Source organism: Ammospiza nelsoni, chromosome 5 (assembly GCF_027579445.1).
Source record: "Ammospiza nelsoni isolate bAmmNel1 chromosome 5, bAmmNel1.pri, whole genome shotgun sequence".
NCBI classification, from domain to species: domain Eukaryota; kingdom Metazoa; phylum Chordata; class Aves; order Passeriformes; family Passerellidae; genus Ammospiza; species Ammospiza nelsoni.
In genome coordinates this window covers 15272551-15289842 of record NC_080637.1, presented here as the reverse complement: position 1 = coordinate 15289842, position 17292 = coordinate 15272551, and the positions used below count along the sequence as shown (strand labels likewise).

The 17292-nt window shown below is 41.8% G+C and overlaps 1 protein-coding gene across 4 annotated transcripts in view; it reads right to left on the bottom strand.

Annotated features, from left to right (window-relative positions):
* The window catches only part of KIF21A (kinesin family member 21A), an 86903-nt gene extending 80125 nt beyond the window's left edge, over positions 1 to 6778 (bottom strand). For all 4 annotated transcript variants that reach the window (XM_059471833.1, XM_059471831.1, XM_059471829.1 and 1 more), the window contains exon 1: positions 6553 to 6778. In XM_059471833.1, coding sequence (XP_059327816.1) covers positions 6553 to 6596 — 44 coding nt within the window. In that variant the 5' untranslated portion in view covers positions 6597 to 6778. The remainder of the gene's footprint in view (positions 1 to 6552) is intronic.
* Positions 6779 to 17292: the final 10514 nt, after the last annotated feature.

Sequence of the window (17292 nt, the reverse complement as noted above, 5' to 3'; positions counted from 1 at the left end):
TTTCTGTGTTGGAGCTGCAGAGCAAACAGGCTCAAGGGATAAGTCATGCATCTTTGTTAGGTAGAGTTAAAGATGCTTAAAGGGTGCACTGTCCCAGCCAGCATTTGACAGCTGATTTAAAGAAAAAAAAATTTCTTTACGCAGAAAAATAATTATTCCAGCAGTGGCCAAGTCTACCAAATCTGCTGAGGGTACTACTAGAATAAAGGAACAGACGGCACTCACTCCTCACTCTTTATTTCCATTCAGATTCCATTCAGGAAATATTTTATGCTAATCAATCATAATATCTGAATCAGGAGATTTTTCACATTTTAGAACACATTTTGAATGTTTTGATTCTCTATGCATCAAACTCACTGTGACACTAACCTTATCTTTTCAATATTCTCCATTTGTATCTTGTTGCTATAAAACAGATCAAACAAGACCATTTTTGAAAAATAAGGCAGCATTTCTCCCCTTACACTGGATCAGATATATTTCACCAGAGAAAAGTGGAAATTAACACAGAACTTAAAAAAATCAAGGAAGACTAGGAAGAAAATGAACAAAAATTTAAAACTATTCAAGAGAAGAGAAAGAGAGCATAATAAAAAGGCACAGCTCGTGTAGTTACTCTTGCTAGACTTGTTCACATTTGGTTTGATTTCTAATTAAACTTTCTTGCTCACAGTTCAAATGACACTTCTCAAAGAAGTGCTTTACATGGAAATAATATTAGTACAACAAAAAATTCTCTAGCCACCACAGATATTTAGTATTCTGCTGTATTTCCTTTAAAATAAAAAAGCACCTAAAGTTGCTTGATTTTGCCAGCAGTAGTCAGGCAACCTAACATGAAAGCAGGAATTCCAACAGCATCTCTGAGTGGGCAGCAAGGGCAATCTATAAAAAAGGCTTAAAGCAAATCAAGGGATAGCAGAGGGAGGGAGCAGGGCTCTCTTGATCCCATGCACAAGGGTCATACAACTACTACAGAAGAATTTACAGATGTCACACAGTAAACCTGAAAATGTGAAGCCCAAAGTTCAGCAATAAAGGAATGTCTAGGCCAACAGACCATAAGTAGTAAAGAAAACACCATTAAATGGAAATCAGTGACTAACTCAATGGTTTTTCAAAGCAAAGTAAACTCCCAAGTCTTCTACAAACTTTGGGAAGTGACAAGTTAAAAATATAATTGATCCAAAGGCAGAGCAGACTGCTGAGGTACACCAACCACTGCTTTTTCTTCTTCCTAAATTCAAGATACCCATCTTTGGCAAGGAATCTGTGGCACTAAGGGAAAGGTCCAAGTAGGATTTCTTTCCCTTTCATCCAAGAATGAGTTTGTGTTTACAAGACGAGTGGTGAAAAGGGAAGTTTATTTCCTAGAAAGCAAGATCACAGATTTCAGCCTGCCCCAAGCAATATCAGTAATGGATGATCGAGTCAGATATTATGAAACCAGAATTCATTCAGCAGCAGATGGTGCCCTGTCTTTTCTTCAGCTAAAATGCAAAACATACCAACGGGGTAAAGTTTCAGAGAAGGACAAGGGGATGTTTGTGTAAGTCAGAGAGCAAAGAAAAACATCAAAACTAACAAAAAGATCTGAAACAGAAGCTGTCCATTAACAGATTCCATGCAGAAGAGTTATTTCCCAACAGCTTGCTATTTAATGCTGCTGATAATTTCTCTTTTATTATGTGGGGCATTCTTGTGTACTTACAGACTGCTGAACTTCATTAATATAGTTGGATATTATTTCCCAAAAAAAACTTTAACAGCTGATTACAGATCAGAAATAATTACTATCTATTTAAATGAAAAGTTTGGTCCATTCTAAGCAACCAAGGGATAGTACTGTAGTCTATTGCTGTTGCTTATCTGGTTACAGAATGATTTATGAGGATGCTTAGCACTGTATGGGAAGCATGAAATTAGTATCTCAAGAGCTTAAAATATATACCACAGCATACATGTCCATTCATCTAGCATCTGAGGCTCTGTTCATGGTGGGAAGCTCAAACACATCTGTAACTGCCTGCACAACAGCAGCCCAAGAAAGAAAATCAATCTCAGCTGCCATCAAAGTGCTTCAAAACACGCTTGTCTAAACAGGACAGGTTCCTTTCACTCTCTTCATTCCTTCCTAGTGTATCTAACAATGGCTGGATCTAGCACAGAGGAAAACAGCCTCACTATAAAAGCTTAAAAAGAAAGTGCTTTAAAAGAAGAATGATGCAAAAATGTGAAAAGGTAGAGGGAGGCATGACAACAAAGAGCAGATTCCATATGGGGAGGGAAAAAACCCACACAAACTAGTGAAGTAGGGAAAAAACCCTACACAGGACAACCTGATCACACAGTTCAACAACCGGGGATATGAAAAGAATTCCATACCAGAGCTTTGCAATGGGAAGCTAAATTTGCAATGGATGAACATATTCTACTTGTGTAATCAAAAGCCAAAACTGTATCCCAATGCCATACCACAGTAAGCTTTAGTTGTAAAAAGCTCTAATCTCCACTAAACTGAATTAGTAACCAATGTGTTTTTCCAGCTTACTTCATCTCCCTTTTGGAAAACCAGAAACAGAAGCTGTGTGGTTTTCATTCATCAGCTGCACTTATTACTTCTACTGTTACTAAAAACATTTACCTGGAGACCCATTACATTTTGCACACAGTTTCCATACTTGGCAAACATCAACATTTCACTTTTGTGAAGCAGCGTCACAACATGTTGCAGATACCCAGGGTGGGTATGAAAAGGAAATTTTTTACACATCTCAAGGCAGCAGAACTAGGTACCCAGATCCCAGAGCCTCTCTACACACGTGAGGAGGAATACAGCAACACTCCTGTTCTTCACTTGAGGGATGAAACAAAGCAGATTGTCAATCACAGCAGATGAAGCAGCACCAGTGAGGCACTTTTACCAAAGCAGGGAAGAGGGGAGATACACACAGGCATACCTAGGACAATGAGAAGTGGAAACTTCAACTACTCTGTTCTTTAAACATGTCTGATTATGAAACACCATCCCCTGAAGCTTCTCTGTGTTCTGCCCATTAACACAGTTTCAACTGGGCTCCATCTTTCACGAGAACGTGCCCAATGCCAAAGCTCTTCAGCTTCACCAACTGGCAATGCAAGTTCTTTTATTGTCCACTCCCCCTGAGGTGTCACCCAAGCATGTCAGAGTGATCATCTTTCAGACTGACCATCTCTTCACTAGTGGTCAGCTTGTACAGCAATTCAGCTTTTCACACTGTACTTATTTTCTTCTTCTGTTTTAATACAGCATCTCTAACAAATCAACATTGAAACTTATTATCTGTACATCCAGAGCCTTCACTGACTCCCAGTGGATCAAGGCCATCTTTCACCTTTGAAGGGCTAGAGGACAGACATTTCCTTCAATGCTCTGCACTGTTATTTGGATCCTGTTCTGGAGAAGACACAACAGACACCCTTCCCTGCTTTATCAGGTACAGTCCTCCATACAAGACTTCTGGTTAGACCTATCCAAACATTACTGTTCTCCATAAGTTCTTTGGCTTAACATATATCCAAAAATGCAAAGGACTGAAATGCAACTTTGATTTCTTAGATCACCACTGCTAGAACATCCTAAAATGGCCCTAAGCCACATGGAGCAAGGAGAGGCACTAACTGTTGGAGCCATTTCAATTCCTGCAATCCAGCTCAGGTCTAGTTAAGGGTAAAAGTAACTGCACACTTCTTGGGTGACCCATCCAGCCCCTTGCATGGGTGATACAACAGCTCTGAAATGCAGTTACAGACATAGACCACTGGCTGTTGAGAATCTAAGGTGAGAACTTCATCCACCCGACACACCACAAGCCTACAACACTGTATTTTGCTGGTGGACAACACTAAAGTTGCAAGAGACAAGAGTTAGAAACTACAAACTACATCCTTTTGTGAACTTGAAACAGTTGCCTACGATGTTGATAACATTTCATAGCCTTCTTGTCAAAAGTTAGTCTTCATATGCTGAAAAGACACTTGAAAAAGGAAGACAAATTTTAGACTTACAAAAATGATAGTTTTTCACATTTAAAAGAAAGTTCTCTCATCAGATGACTGTCATCTATCATGGGGGCACTCTGATTTTATGTGAAAAGACACTACACACAGTCAGAGAGCAAAGCTCTTTGCCAAAGTTGCACACCATCATCCACAAGGTCCACAAGTCTTTCAGTGTTGGGTGACTAGAGAAAAATGTTTTCTTAATTGGGGAATTTAACATTAGTTTCTGGATTATCTGCCAAACTGTTTCCAGCTTTCATGCTTCACTAAACCAGAGCTCATCAGTCACAAACCCATGATTACACTGAAGAAAATGGAGAGCAATTAGCATACAAGATGATAGCTTAAAGCTGGTGCTAATTGGAAAGAATGAAGTATTTTTCATTCCTGTTGGATACAATTAGGTGAGACAACCAGGTTCTGGAAAAACAATTTGCTAAACAATTTCAGTGATGTCTACTCTGTAACCTATGTTTAAAGTCTAAGCAAATTCATGCCTTTGCAGTGTATCTTGCAAGCATGGGGGTTGCAAACTAAAAGCTGGTCCAGCTGTACAGAGAGCCTTGCTCAGAAACACACACACAAAACACAACAACTAATTCATCACAACTGTGGAGATCATTACTGAACTGAGCTCAAGTCGCCAAAAAGAGCTGAAGAGCAAAACCAACAAGGAAACAGAATATAATGCTCATAATGCATGGTACAGCATGGCACCAATACACACTGAGATGCAAAATCAGTTGAATTACAGGACTGCACAAAATATACAATCAGAAATAAAAGAAAACGATCTACAAAGAGCTACTGGTGCAAAAACAATTATTGTGCATGCTTTTGTTCGTAAATGCTAAACAGAGAGGGGAAAATATTTTACATGAATAGTTAATTTGCCAAAAGGAAGAAAGCAGACAGGAGGAAAAATGCAATCCTTCATTATTAGTGAACTGCATTCAGGCACAAAATGTTAGTCAGACAATTATACTGCAGAAATATACCTTATATCATTAGGGATTTGTTGTCAAAAACTACAGCTGGGTGACTTTCATTTACTTCTACAAATTCTTTACCATATATTACTCCCAATCTATTTACCACAAACCTACAACTAGAAATGGATCTCCACCAGTAGGTTTTTATTTAGTTCCAAGCTGCAACAAATCTCTGCATTTGTAAATGAAGTTCTATATCACTATTTCTTTTGGCTCAGAACATATTTAATATTTTCTTCAAATGAGAGAGAAGTCTGTAAACCTGTAACACACCCTGTTTTTAGGATCACACCTATCTCATATTTTCCTTTTTAAAAATACAGCCTAATTATGCTTTAGACTAGTACCTCCCTGAACATTATGTGAAAAATGCTTCAACAGATAGCACTCACAAAAGCATCTCTCCCAACAGAAAACGCTGCTGCAATCAGACTTTAAAGAACAACTGCAGCATACACACCACGTTAGCAGGCAGGGGTGGTGCTTCTCTGTTTACTGAAAATGTTACTGCACCACTCCCCCAACTCCATGTACCAACAATAGCACACAGTAACATCGCTTATTTCTGCATCCTTCAGAGAAAACAAAACAAAGCTAATAAATCACCTTCTTCATCTTCCTGAACAACCCTTGAATTCTCTAATGCAAGATTGTCCAAGGACCCACTGAGACAAACAGACCTTCCCCTACGGTCTGATTTCTTGTGTTGTAATATTCCAAGTGTGTCAGCATAAAGAAACTTCTTAAAAGTAAAGAAATAAACCGACAGTATCACAAATAAATCCCAAATATTGAAGTAACTATACATAAATAGACAAAGATATATGCACATATACATGTATTTCTCCTCATGTTTCAATCATGTAAAGACATCTTGAAAACTGAAGCATCCACAGGCTAAACTGGAAGCTCTTCAAACAATAAAATAGTATTTTCACGTAGAAAACCGAGAAGAGCCAAGAGCTCACTGATGAACAGCAGATTTTTATCTCTGATTAAAGAGCAATTTTAATTAACTGATGTTATAAAATTATTTAAGCTCCCCTCCCATCATGACTTCTACATACACCTAATTCCTATGTAGTGCGAGCAGCCCTATGGGAGTCCATCCCTCTGGTATGTGAGGTTAGACACAGCCTCCGCGGGATAAAAGCCTTTATCCTTCTAAAAATACCAGCGTGTCTCCTAAAGCTCCGTGATGCAAACAGCATCGCCACAGTCCAGGGGCTGCTCTGCTTCCATGAGTAAGCACTACCAGCACCGGGCTATAATTAGTTGGGAGTATTTTTAGGGTCACTGCTCAAAATCAGAGAGAAATGACTGGGAAAAACCTCAGAATGGTGGGGGGGTTCCCCTCTCCTTTGGCTATTTCCTACTGCTGTGAGGAAAAAGCGGCTCGGCAGGGGCCGAGGGGAGGCGATCCCCTCTCCGCAGGGAAGATGTGCCGGGCTCCCGTCCCCGGCCGGGTGGGCGCTGGGAACGGCCCCGCCGCCCGCCCCGCAGCAGCGCCGCTTACCTGACCGCCACCCGCACCGAGCTCTCGTCCGGGCCGCCCGACATGGTGCCAAGGGCCAGGGGCGGCCGCAGCCGCGCCGGGAGCTCCGCCGGGCCGCGGAGGAGGTGGGGGCACTGCTGCGGCTCCCCCTCACCTCCTCCTCCTGCTCCGCCACCTCCTCTCTCCAGCCATTTTAGGTGACTGAATGAATAGGTAGGAGCCGCGGCAGTGCAGGGCGGTTCGCACCGCTCCTCCTCCTCCTCCTCCTCCCCCCGCCCCGCTCCGGCCCGGCCCCTCCAGCGCCTGGGCAGGGAGCGCTGTCAGTCAGCCATCGGCGGGCCGAGCCACGGCCCCGGTCACCGACCGGCCCCCCGCCCGCCGGGCCCGCCCGCTGCAGCCGCAGTGCGTCAGCGGCCCCGCCCCGGGCAGCCGCCAGCCTGGGGAGACAGCGGGTGTGAGGGCTCCCGACAGACACACAGACACCGCCTCCTCGACACGAACCCCTTCTCCGCATGCCCCCTTCACACACACCCACACCTCCTGAGGGCCGTGTCTCCACGCGCACCTGTTCGTTTTGTGGGCACACGCTGCTCGCCTTTGCCTTTCCACGGCACACACCCGGTGCTCGCACAGCTCCCCTCGCGCCTGCTCGCCCATGAAGGCTCGGCGCACTCGCCCTGCCCGTGCCCTGTGCGCTGGCTGCTGTGGGCGCTCACGGCGCCTTGCAGGTGCCGGGCCACTCGTGCCTGTTCCCCGGGCTCGCAGGGGCACACGCGAGGCGCTGCCCGCCTGCTGCAGCGCTGCACACGCACAGCTCGTCCCCACACACCTCTGCACTCACAACAACACGCTCGGCTCTTGCACACATAACGCACACGGGCTCTGCACCAGCTTCCGAGGCCTCTCTCCCGGGAGAGAGAGGCCCATCCCGCTGTCTGGGCTGGGTCGTTTGCCCTTGCTCGTATTTCCCTTTCCCAGGCAGGAATGAGATGTCCTCATTCCTCCTCTGGCCCTGTGTGGCCCTCACGACCCTCGTGCCCTCAGGAGCACACAGTTGTCCCACCTTCCTGGGGCACTGGCAGCTTTGTTTGCCGAAGCTGCTCCAGCCAGGCATCTCTGTTTTCACTTCGCTAATGAAATGCCTGGCTTTGAGCTGGAAACTGAGTGGGCGGATGACACTAATTTTTGATGCAAATCGTATCCCTGCCAGGAAAGAAGGCTGATTATTTTGCCCAAAACAATTCACATTCCTAAGGAAGATTTTCCATCAGAATAGACCCGGGTCTGAATTCTTAATGTTATGCTAAAAACCTTGCAGTTCTGGTTGTTTTGCTTTTGATAGTGAAGGTTGATCACACCCAGGCCCCAGCCTCTGTCAAAGATGTGCAGGTGAGGTCTCCCAGCCAGATGGGGCCTCTAGCCACAGCCCTGAAGCTTTCAAAAGTCTCTCCTTCTCAGCAGGAATCCACTGTGTTATTGTTGCTCTGCATATTTCTCATAGTTATTTTCTCTAATTTTTCTATTTTTCTTTACTTATATACAAATTAGATTGTTTCTAAAAATGGTCCACCTGGAAGTTGCTATACAAAATGATGATCTCCTTTCTTCTGAATTACACAGCACCAGCATTCAAATCCCTGACAGCATTTGAAAATAGGGGGAACTTAAGCTACATACCATATTGCTGCGGTAAACTGAGATAATATTTATCCAAAAGGCAGAAACATCCAAAAGGCAGATGGTTCAGTATAAAATAATTGAGGTAATATGGTACAGGCAGAACAAAGACTAGATTTCCCTGGGCTTCTCAGCTCATTATTCTGTATTTGATGCCATAGGTCAGATGCCTTGTTTCTCTGTCTGCCATGATATTTTATGGGATGGGCAAGATAGCAGATAAAGAAAAAGTTCCTACAGGTGAATTGTGTAGGCATTCATACCAAACAGCCTCAAAATGAAAGTGATAGGAGTTTCATAGTTCAGGGCGTTTCCATCTAGAGGGGAATGAACACTCTGGCTGTGTCATGCATCTGTGGGTATTGTATTGAGCACTTTAAAAACACCTGCAGCTCACCCACAGTGAGTGGAATCCTATGGCCTAATTAGGTTCTGACAATTTATGTGCACCAGATTTACAAATCCAAATCTTATCCAGAAGTATCCAATGCATTTTTTTCAGCTGGCACAGTTACAAAGTTAATGTAATAAGCACACTCAAGCCAAATGTATACCTGGGCATAACATTTATTTCACATCTTTTGCTTTTCAGCAAAGCTCATCCACATCATATTGCCATGCCTGTAAAATCCTGCTGAGTCAGTGTCTCTGGTGTGCCATGTGAGCTGTGCTGAAAACCGAGCAGGGAGTAGCAGCTGCAGGATGCTCAGACTCAAAATCATACTCTAGACCTTTCTTTTCCGGCTGTTGTGTGCTGTTAGACATTTGCTTCAGCTTGACTTCATCCAGGCCTCTCTCTTCTATACTGAAAAATAAGTTAGCAGGTCAAAGTCTGGCAGAAGTTCTCCTGAGCTTAATGTCATGTATATGAATGGGTTAGTATGCACAAATTTCAGACCTTAATGACAAAGGTTTTTAATCCACATTGGTATTAAAAAATGTTGGTGCTATAGTAAAATTATTCTATTCTAAGTTATGTTTAATTCAGTCCTACAGTATTGCACACAAATTTTCTGTCTTGTATATTTCACTGTCTTGTATATTTCCCTCCAATTCCAGACTGTTCTGAAATTGATCTAGCAAGTGACATTTACCTTCTTACCATGTTTCATGCAAATTGCCTGGTACGTGTCCATTCAGTAATAAAGCAGGGAAAAGACATAGGTCCTGTTTCTATGCAGGATTTTTCTCTGTCTTCCCCGTTTTCAGAAAACATACTTCTGTCAAAATGAGCTTTTGTTTTATTTTTTTCCCAACTTGTTCAATGTAAACAAGCAGAGTGTTAACTTGGCTGCACCAGGAAACTTGAATCAAATCTGCTTTTCATTTCTTATAATGTGAATGACCTGCACCCTCCAGCATCCTATTCATCTCCTTGAAGAAGTAACTTGAATAATATTAAGGGCACAAAATCTCCCTTTTTTATTGTCTAAGTGTGTAGCTAAAGTGCCAGTGTCTAGTTTATCTTAATAGAAAGCTGTATAGGCTAGATGGTAACATTTACAGATTTGTTCAATCTCACAGCTAATGAATGAGGCTTGCCTAAAGGTCCCCTCTCCTCATGGCTACAGCACCACAGGTACCAACCTCCTCTGGTCACTCCCTGAGCAGCTGCAGAGGGATGGGGAACAAACTTCAGGGCAGGGGAGCAGGGAGGGAGTTTACAGCTCTGGACCCTGCTCAGTGCTTGGAGGAGGACTGCTGGGAACACCCCTCATCCCTCCCTGGCAGCCGTCCCGGTGACACTGCCACCCTTTCACTGCCTCCATTCTCCTGCCACCACCCTTTCACTGCCTCCATTCTCCTGCCACCACCCTTTCACCCTTTCACTGCCTCCATTCTCCTGCCACCCTTTCACTGCCTCCATTCTCCTGCCACATGACTCAGCACCATGAGCTTCATTCACTGGCCAACCAAACAAAAACTTGTGCTTGGAAGGGTGAGTGCTCTGCCTGACACACACAGAGCGCACCATGCACAGATGGTCAGGCTGCCCACAGAGTTCCTGTAAGCCTCAGAAGCTGCCCAAAATCAGTGAGCTGCACACAACCTGAATGAGCACTTAGGAGTCAGAGCCCTGTGCTTTGACCTGTGGATGTTTGCAGACAAGTTGTATCAGCTGTGCCTATGCTGTACCAGCTGGGTTTGAAATTATCTAATTGAAATAGACCAATTTTTTAACTGCTAACTTAGCAGTGCTAAATAAGCCAATTTAATAAAAGATTTGGCTTGTTAGTTGCTTATTTCTTTGACCTGTTGAATGTTTAATTTAATTTGAAGAGGAGATTCTCTTAAGCAATGGAGGTCACTTGGTTTCATTGAGACAGGCAATAATATATAAATCAGTGATTTCTGATTAATCTGTGTCAAATAGATTAATTGCACCATGACTGCTAGAAGGCTTCAAGAAAAATCCTTAGGTTTTGTCAAGTCAAATATTAGGTTTTGTCAAGTTAAGCACCTGACATGGGCATCTCCCCACCATTATGGAAAGCAGAGATTCTTTCAGATACAGACAGTGGAACACGAAATATTCAAGTGCTATAAAAGAACAATATTGAAGGACATTGTATCTCATCATTTGCATAGTCCATGCTGTTTTATAAATTCACACGCACAAAATAATCAGCTAGTATATCTTATTAGTGACTATTGTTTTCTTGAATGTATATAATAAATAAACTCTTCTTTGCCATGTACAAGCCACAATTTATTTCATGATTTTTAACACACCACCAAGCCTAAACATTAGGGAAATAGAATATAATATATAAATGAAAATGAACAAAATTTATATTATATTAATTCATACAATAATTTGAAAAATGGAAATATTTGGGCTCATATAAGTGTCCACAGATTTTCTCTATGCTTTTTGCTTGTTCCTGACTGTCTATGAACTGTGTGACCCAATAATTCTTTCTATTCCAGTATTTTCTGATACAGGAAAGGTAACTGAACTCCTATGCAACTGTGTTTCATGAGCTGTTGCTGATGGAAATTATGTCAGCAACATTCACACATCAGCAATAATCACTCCATTTTCTCTCATAAACACTAAACTCTTCAACATTAATGTATACAGTGCTTCCAGGTTTCTACTTGGCAAAGTGAAACTTCTCTTTGTATTTTCTGCTTGATGTCTTGGCCTTAGGCTTTTCCATAGTCATCTTTTGAAAAATGGCTGCTATGAACAAAACTAAACTTCTGAAAACTGTTACAATTTGATTTTTAAGAACTTTCTGGAAGTAGTTTTTTCTTCTCTGACTGGCTTCTCATTTTAAACTGCAGGTCTTGGAAAGCAGTCAAGCCTATAAAAAACATTTTAAATACCTACCATTTTCTTCCCATCACTCACTAAGAATTTTGGTTAGATAACAATGAGTAAAGAGAACTGTTAAGCCACTCTTAACTGGCAGGCTAAAATATACAACAGGGGAGCCTTTGCTTCCAATAACTGTTGAGAACAAAGCAAGCTGCAAACTTGGCTCATGACAGGATGGGGGGAAGCAATTTCAAAGCTGAGAAGGAAAAAAGGAGTGCAAGGTGATGTTTATATAATCAGAATAGGAGCAGATAAGGAAAGGAAACAAACTGGTTTAGTACAGATGTCTGTGGAAAGAAGAAGGTAGAGAAACCAGAAAGGACAGGGTGGAGAAGGAAGAGGGATTCCTGGAATCAAAGCCAAGTGATAGCTCTGCAGGGTTATTTCTGGAGCTGATCAGCATAAGAGGAAAAGCAGCATGAGGTGCCTCTGAAGTGAGAAGAAAGGAGGTTGGTGTTTTCCATCCACCTTCCCAAAAATGAATGAACTGTACAGGAGAAAATACAATGAAAAGAAATATATGATAAAAGGATCATATCTGGAGCTGAGCAGAGGATTCAGTGGGAATAGAACCACTACACTTGATGAAGAAAGAAAGTATTTCATTGTGTACTAATGCTTTTTACTCATAAAAATTTTATTGTGCTGACTATATTATTGTTAACAAAGCAGTTTCATTTCCTTGGCCCCTGGCAGGCCAGAGTGGTTGTGCTATATAACAAAAATGTGCTTTTGCCCATACACTTATTTATCTTTCTTCTGCGCCTAGGGAATGCTGTAATTTGTACTACTGTAACTGCTGTCTATACTAAGATGGTCATATCAGCTTCATATATATTTTGATATAAACATGGATGTTGTATTATATCCCATGTAGCACAAATACACATTAGAACTCCATAGAACCAGTACTGCCAGACTAGAAGAAGATACATGAAAAAGAACAGGGCTAAAACATATCTCTGGAGCAAACCTCCACTATATGATCTTAAACAGATTCATGATTCAAATCAGTGGATATCACTAAGAATGAATATGCCTTTTATGTCTCTGTGTTTCGAGGATTTGTTGGTTAACTGAAAGTTGGGATCACCTGTTCTGCAGTAAAATCTTGCAAGTTCACCCTGGCAACTGGAAGTCCCTTCGGGTAGTAAAGGAAGAATCTAAATAGTGGAGATGAGTGGAAAAAAGACCAGAAAGTAGTCTTTATAATAATGTAATTTAGTTCAATAATTTATGATAATACTATTAAAATCTAGCACAGTATGAGGAATAAAATAAGTCTTAGCAGGACAAGACCTTACTGGGTCTTTGGATTGTTAAATATCTGCCAAGGTTAGCCAGGTCCTGTAGTTTTTTGCAAGGGACTTAATCCTGTGGGTCAGAATCTTGTGCTTCTAAACCTGGTCCTCAGACCTGACTCGCCAATGCTTTGAAATAAACCCAACATGATCAGGAGAGCTGAATGTTATGCTGCCTTGGTGTCATTGCAAAAGACTACAGAATTGTAACAGTGTAGAGTAGTAACAGTGTAAAGCAGTAAAGTAGCCAGCTACTTTACACATCTTAACCAAAGCCTGTACAGCTCTTTCCTTCTCGTAGAGAGAAACTGAGGCAAGAAGGACACATGAATTGCAGATGCCTGTAGAAGAGATGCTTGTCAAAAACAATATTAGGGCTGATTCCTGTGCCTGTGCAAACACTATTAGACCACACCTTAACGAGATGAATTATTAATACAAAAGCTGCACGGGAAATTAATTTCTGCTGCCTCTCACCAAAACCAGCTGTTCAGACTTGAATGTGTCACAGTTGCACAACATAAATTTTGATACAGTTACCCAACATGATGGATTTTTCATGATGTCCTTCCTAATAGTATCCTCATCCTTCCTCTGTCCTTCCCATTTCCCTCTTCACTACTGTGATATCAATTTTTGGTTCAGCATTTGGTTCTGGAGGGTACTGAATGATGGGAGTCCTGTATTTGTATGGTGAGCACAGCATTAGCAGTCCCAGGGCAGACTCCTCTGTGCAGCCTTGCCAATCTGCCCTGGATAAGATAGAAAAGAATTACTTTATATGTTTAAATGACAAGCTTCAAACCCTAGCACATTCCAGATGGAATCAATGATAAGTTAGCCATCTCTGGTGAAATATCCAGATGAAAGTAGTTCCAATGAGACTGGGAAATTTTCTGTTTCCCTACAGAACCCGCAGATGACTACTAGCAGAGGTTACTTGCTGGCCAATTCTATTATTACACTATGTAAACATCTTATCCTGCTGTACTCTGTTCCCAGACTCCCTCCCTCTTCTCTATTCACTGCTTATGGAGTGCCTAAGACCCAGATGGTGAGTTCTTCAGCTTAGAACTTGTACAATTTTTTACAAAATCCCATTTCCTAATTGGCATCCTTAGGCATTACCACAATAAAACCAATAAATAGTAATAACAAAAAAAGAAGGATGGAAGGTGGGTGAAGACATGACTAATTACCTAAACAATACTTGGACCACAAGCCACAGGCAACACAGGAGCTTGGGGAAGAGCAAGTGGGTGGAGAGTTGAACAACAGAGGGTTGGGCAGGTAAAGAGTAGATATTGCAAGACAAAACTGAGAGTTTTTATTTTGATAGCATCATGGAATTTATAAATTAAGGGATGACAGCTGTAGATTAGGCATGGCACAGGTTGCTTTACTCTCTCTCTCTGTGTGCAGGCTGGCTTGGCACTGTCACACAGAAAAAAGCTAGTTGAAATGGTGACATAACAAGCTGGGAGATGTGAGAGGCAGAAGTTCCCAAGCCAGGTTTGCAGAAGGACCACGTGCTGTACCATGGCAGCTGCAGCACCAAACCTCACCTCCCCTTTCTGTGAGGAAGGATGTGCTTCCATCTCAGGGCTGGGCTCACACTTGGGTGAAGGAGAGGCATGCACTTATCCATGGTTAAACAACAACTCCTCACCTTTCCCTGGAAAAATGCAAGAAACTGAGCCTTGTTTGCTTAATATTTGTTTTAATTCATTTTCATACCACTCACTGTGTGTATTTCACTTGGAAACACTTAGGCCAAAAAATTATACTCACACCAGTGACAGACTGAACTTTATTTAATTTTATATTTGTGGACTGGGAGCATAGATATAGTTGCTCCTGAAATGAGAGAACACTTCCTTGCACAGTGGGTAATGAACTTCTGGAATTCATTGCCACAGGAGGTTGGGAAAGCAGGCTATTAGCAGGCATAAAAAGGGATTAGACAAGATTTGTGAACAGTGCCTCTATTAACAGATAATAAAAGGAACAGGCAGTCCCAATGTCTGTGGGCTTAGGAGACTGGACCAGAGGAAGAGGCCAGGTACACATGCTCTCCCTGAAAAGCATCTCCTGTGTTCTCAGGCTATCTGGATCTGCCTTGGCCATCTCTGGTAATGTTGTGCTGGGTATGTGGGGCACTTCCCAGGCTCTGCTGGGGCCTTCAAAACCTGTGGCTCAGCCAGGGCAGATGGCCAGCACCCCTGCAGCTACCCCAGGGCATCACTGGGCAGCAACAGCACCTGCAGAACATTCCTTAATGCTCTGATGGGTTAAGCCCTAAGTGGTGCTGCTCTCAAAGAGAGCCAGAAGCCAGCATGGTGGAGTTGAAAAGGAGTTATAAAGAACAAAAAGGAACTGGCTTTAACAAACCATTCATACCGGATCAGGAAAATATAGATGGGGGGAGACAGAAAATTCTGTTAATACAGTACAAGTTTGATAATTGTTTGGGATAGAACCAAAGGAGTTCACTCTCCAAAAAGTGAACAAAAACAAGTATTCCTTTATTTCAGGGGACCCACTAAAAGGAAAAGTGAACATCAAACTAGACATGACTTTTCAGCTGTCTCTTTTTCCAGCTGAATGCTCTAAATCCATTTGATTCTGCTCATACCATTTCTGAGTACTTCTGCTGCCCTTTTCTGGATTCTTCCAATTCTGTTACCTCCTGCCTGAAATCAGGACAATATACTGAAACTACACTCCAAGTTAGGCTGCCCCATGGATTTTTACCCTAGCACAAGGATGTTCTCTGTTTTTCTCATTTTGTTTGCAAGTCCTGAGGCTGTGTTTTTCTGATTGACCAGCACTGAACTGGCATTTGTTATTCACCATCTAATATTTTCTTCCTGTATGGTAATAGTGAAATTTTTTTTTTGTTTTGTTTTCCCTGTAAAATGAAGGACCATTTTCTCCTCTGGCTTTGTGCTCTGAATTTCATTTACCACTTTTTATCACTGAGTAATTCTGTATTAGGAGATTCTTCTGAATCTTTTCATAACTATAAGAGTTATTATCTCATTGTCTGGCTTTCCATGGAAAATGTAGATCTTAGCAAATATTCTTCTGAAGCTGAGATAATCAAAGCATTGAAGAAATTAGGGCGGTTTTGGAAAAATACAAGGGATGAGGAGGACCTGTAATATGTGATAGGCAAGGGAAAATACTTAAATTAGCTCTGTGTGTGTGTGTGTGTGTGTGTGTGTGTATCCCTGGTTACATAATAGCCACAGAGCACATAACTAAAGAACAGAAATACCTGGAGGGAATGAGCAAACAGAGGAACAGGCTGTGATTGAGAATACAGAAGGAGGATCTCAGGAATGAAGTTCATTACAGTGGTCTGTGTTCATATCCAGGAAAATCTCTTGGTAAAGTAAGAAATCCCTCATTGCTGGGACACTAAATACCAGCGGCAGAAAAGGACCAGGAGCAGCAGCAGTGTCCATTCAGAAATTACTGTGACCTCATTTGTATCTCTAGGCCCATGGACAATGGCTAATCAACACAAGAAAGAATTCTGGTTTCTTTATGCTTTTTCTTCTGCATTTTCTGTTCTTTGAGTGAAGTCCTGCTGTAACAAAAGTGGCAGTGTGATGGAAAAAGTGTCCCTCACAACCATTAAATTGTAGTATAGTAGAGGAAAGAGCACCACCTAGTGCTAGGTGCCGTTTCTTGATGCTGGGGTGTCTCCATACACTCTTATCTTCTGGATGTCTTGATTTTAGTGTTTTCCTGCAGTTTACCCATCCAGAGAGGATGTAATCCTTGGCATCGAGGAGTATCCAGGCTGTTGATAAGAGCAGCTGGTTCATCAAGAGCTCAACATCTCTCAGAGTTTTGTGCACATTAAGGTAATGCCCTAGGCACCTTGTTAACATAATTGTGGTTATTTGTCTGATTCATTCGGGCTGGATTCTGCTGCCCTTACTCACCCAATGGAGTTTTGTGCTCCACAGATAAGTCTCTCTGCTTTCACTCTAGTGAAAATTAATCAACACTTATGGGACAGGCTTAAGATACCAGAAGACCAATCTTCTAATTCTTGCCCTAGTAAAGCCAAGGATTCATTGCATTTACAGTCTGATCTTATTCTCACATCAAATTTTTCTAGCTTTTCTTGGATATGTGAAAGTTGTACTTTTGTTTGTTTGTTTGTTTGTTTGTTTGCCTGTTGAGGTTTTTCTTGTTTGGTTGGGGGTTGTTTATTTGTTTGTTTGTTTGTTTTAAAAATATCCAGGAGATCTTCAGAAAAAACATTGTTTTACATGACAGTTGCCTTCATTATCATGATGATAGATCATATGCAACCTTAATTATTTTTAAACATTTATAGTTAAGATATGTTATTGTTTCTTTTCTTCTGATTATCAATCCACATTATGTTAGTGTTCTTATTTTTGGTCCTCAAAGCCTTCCACTTTGTATCACAGCACA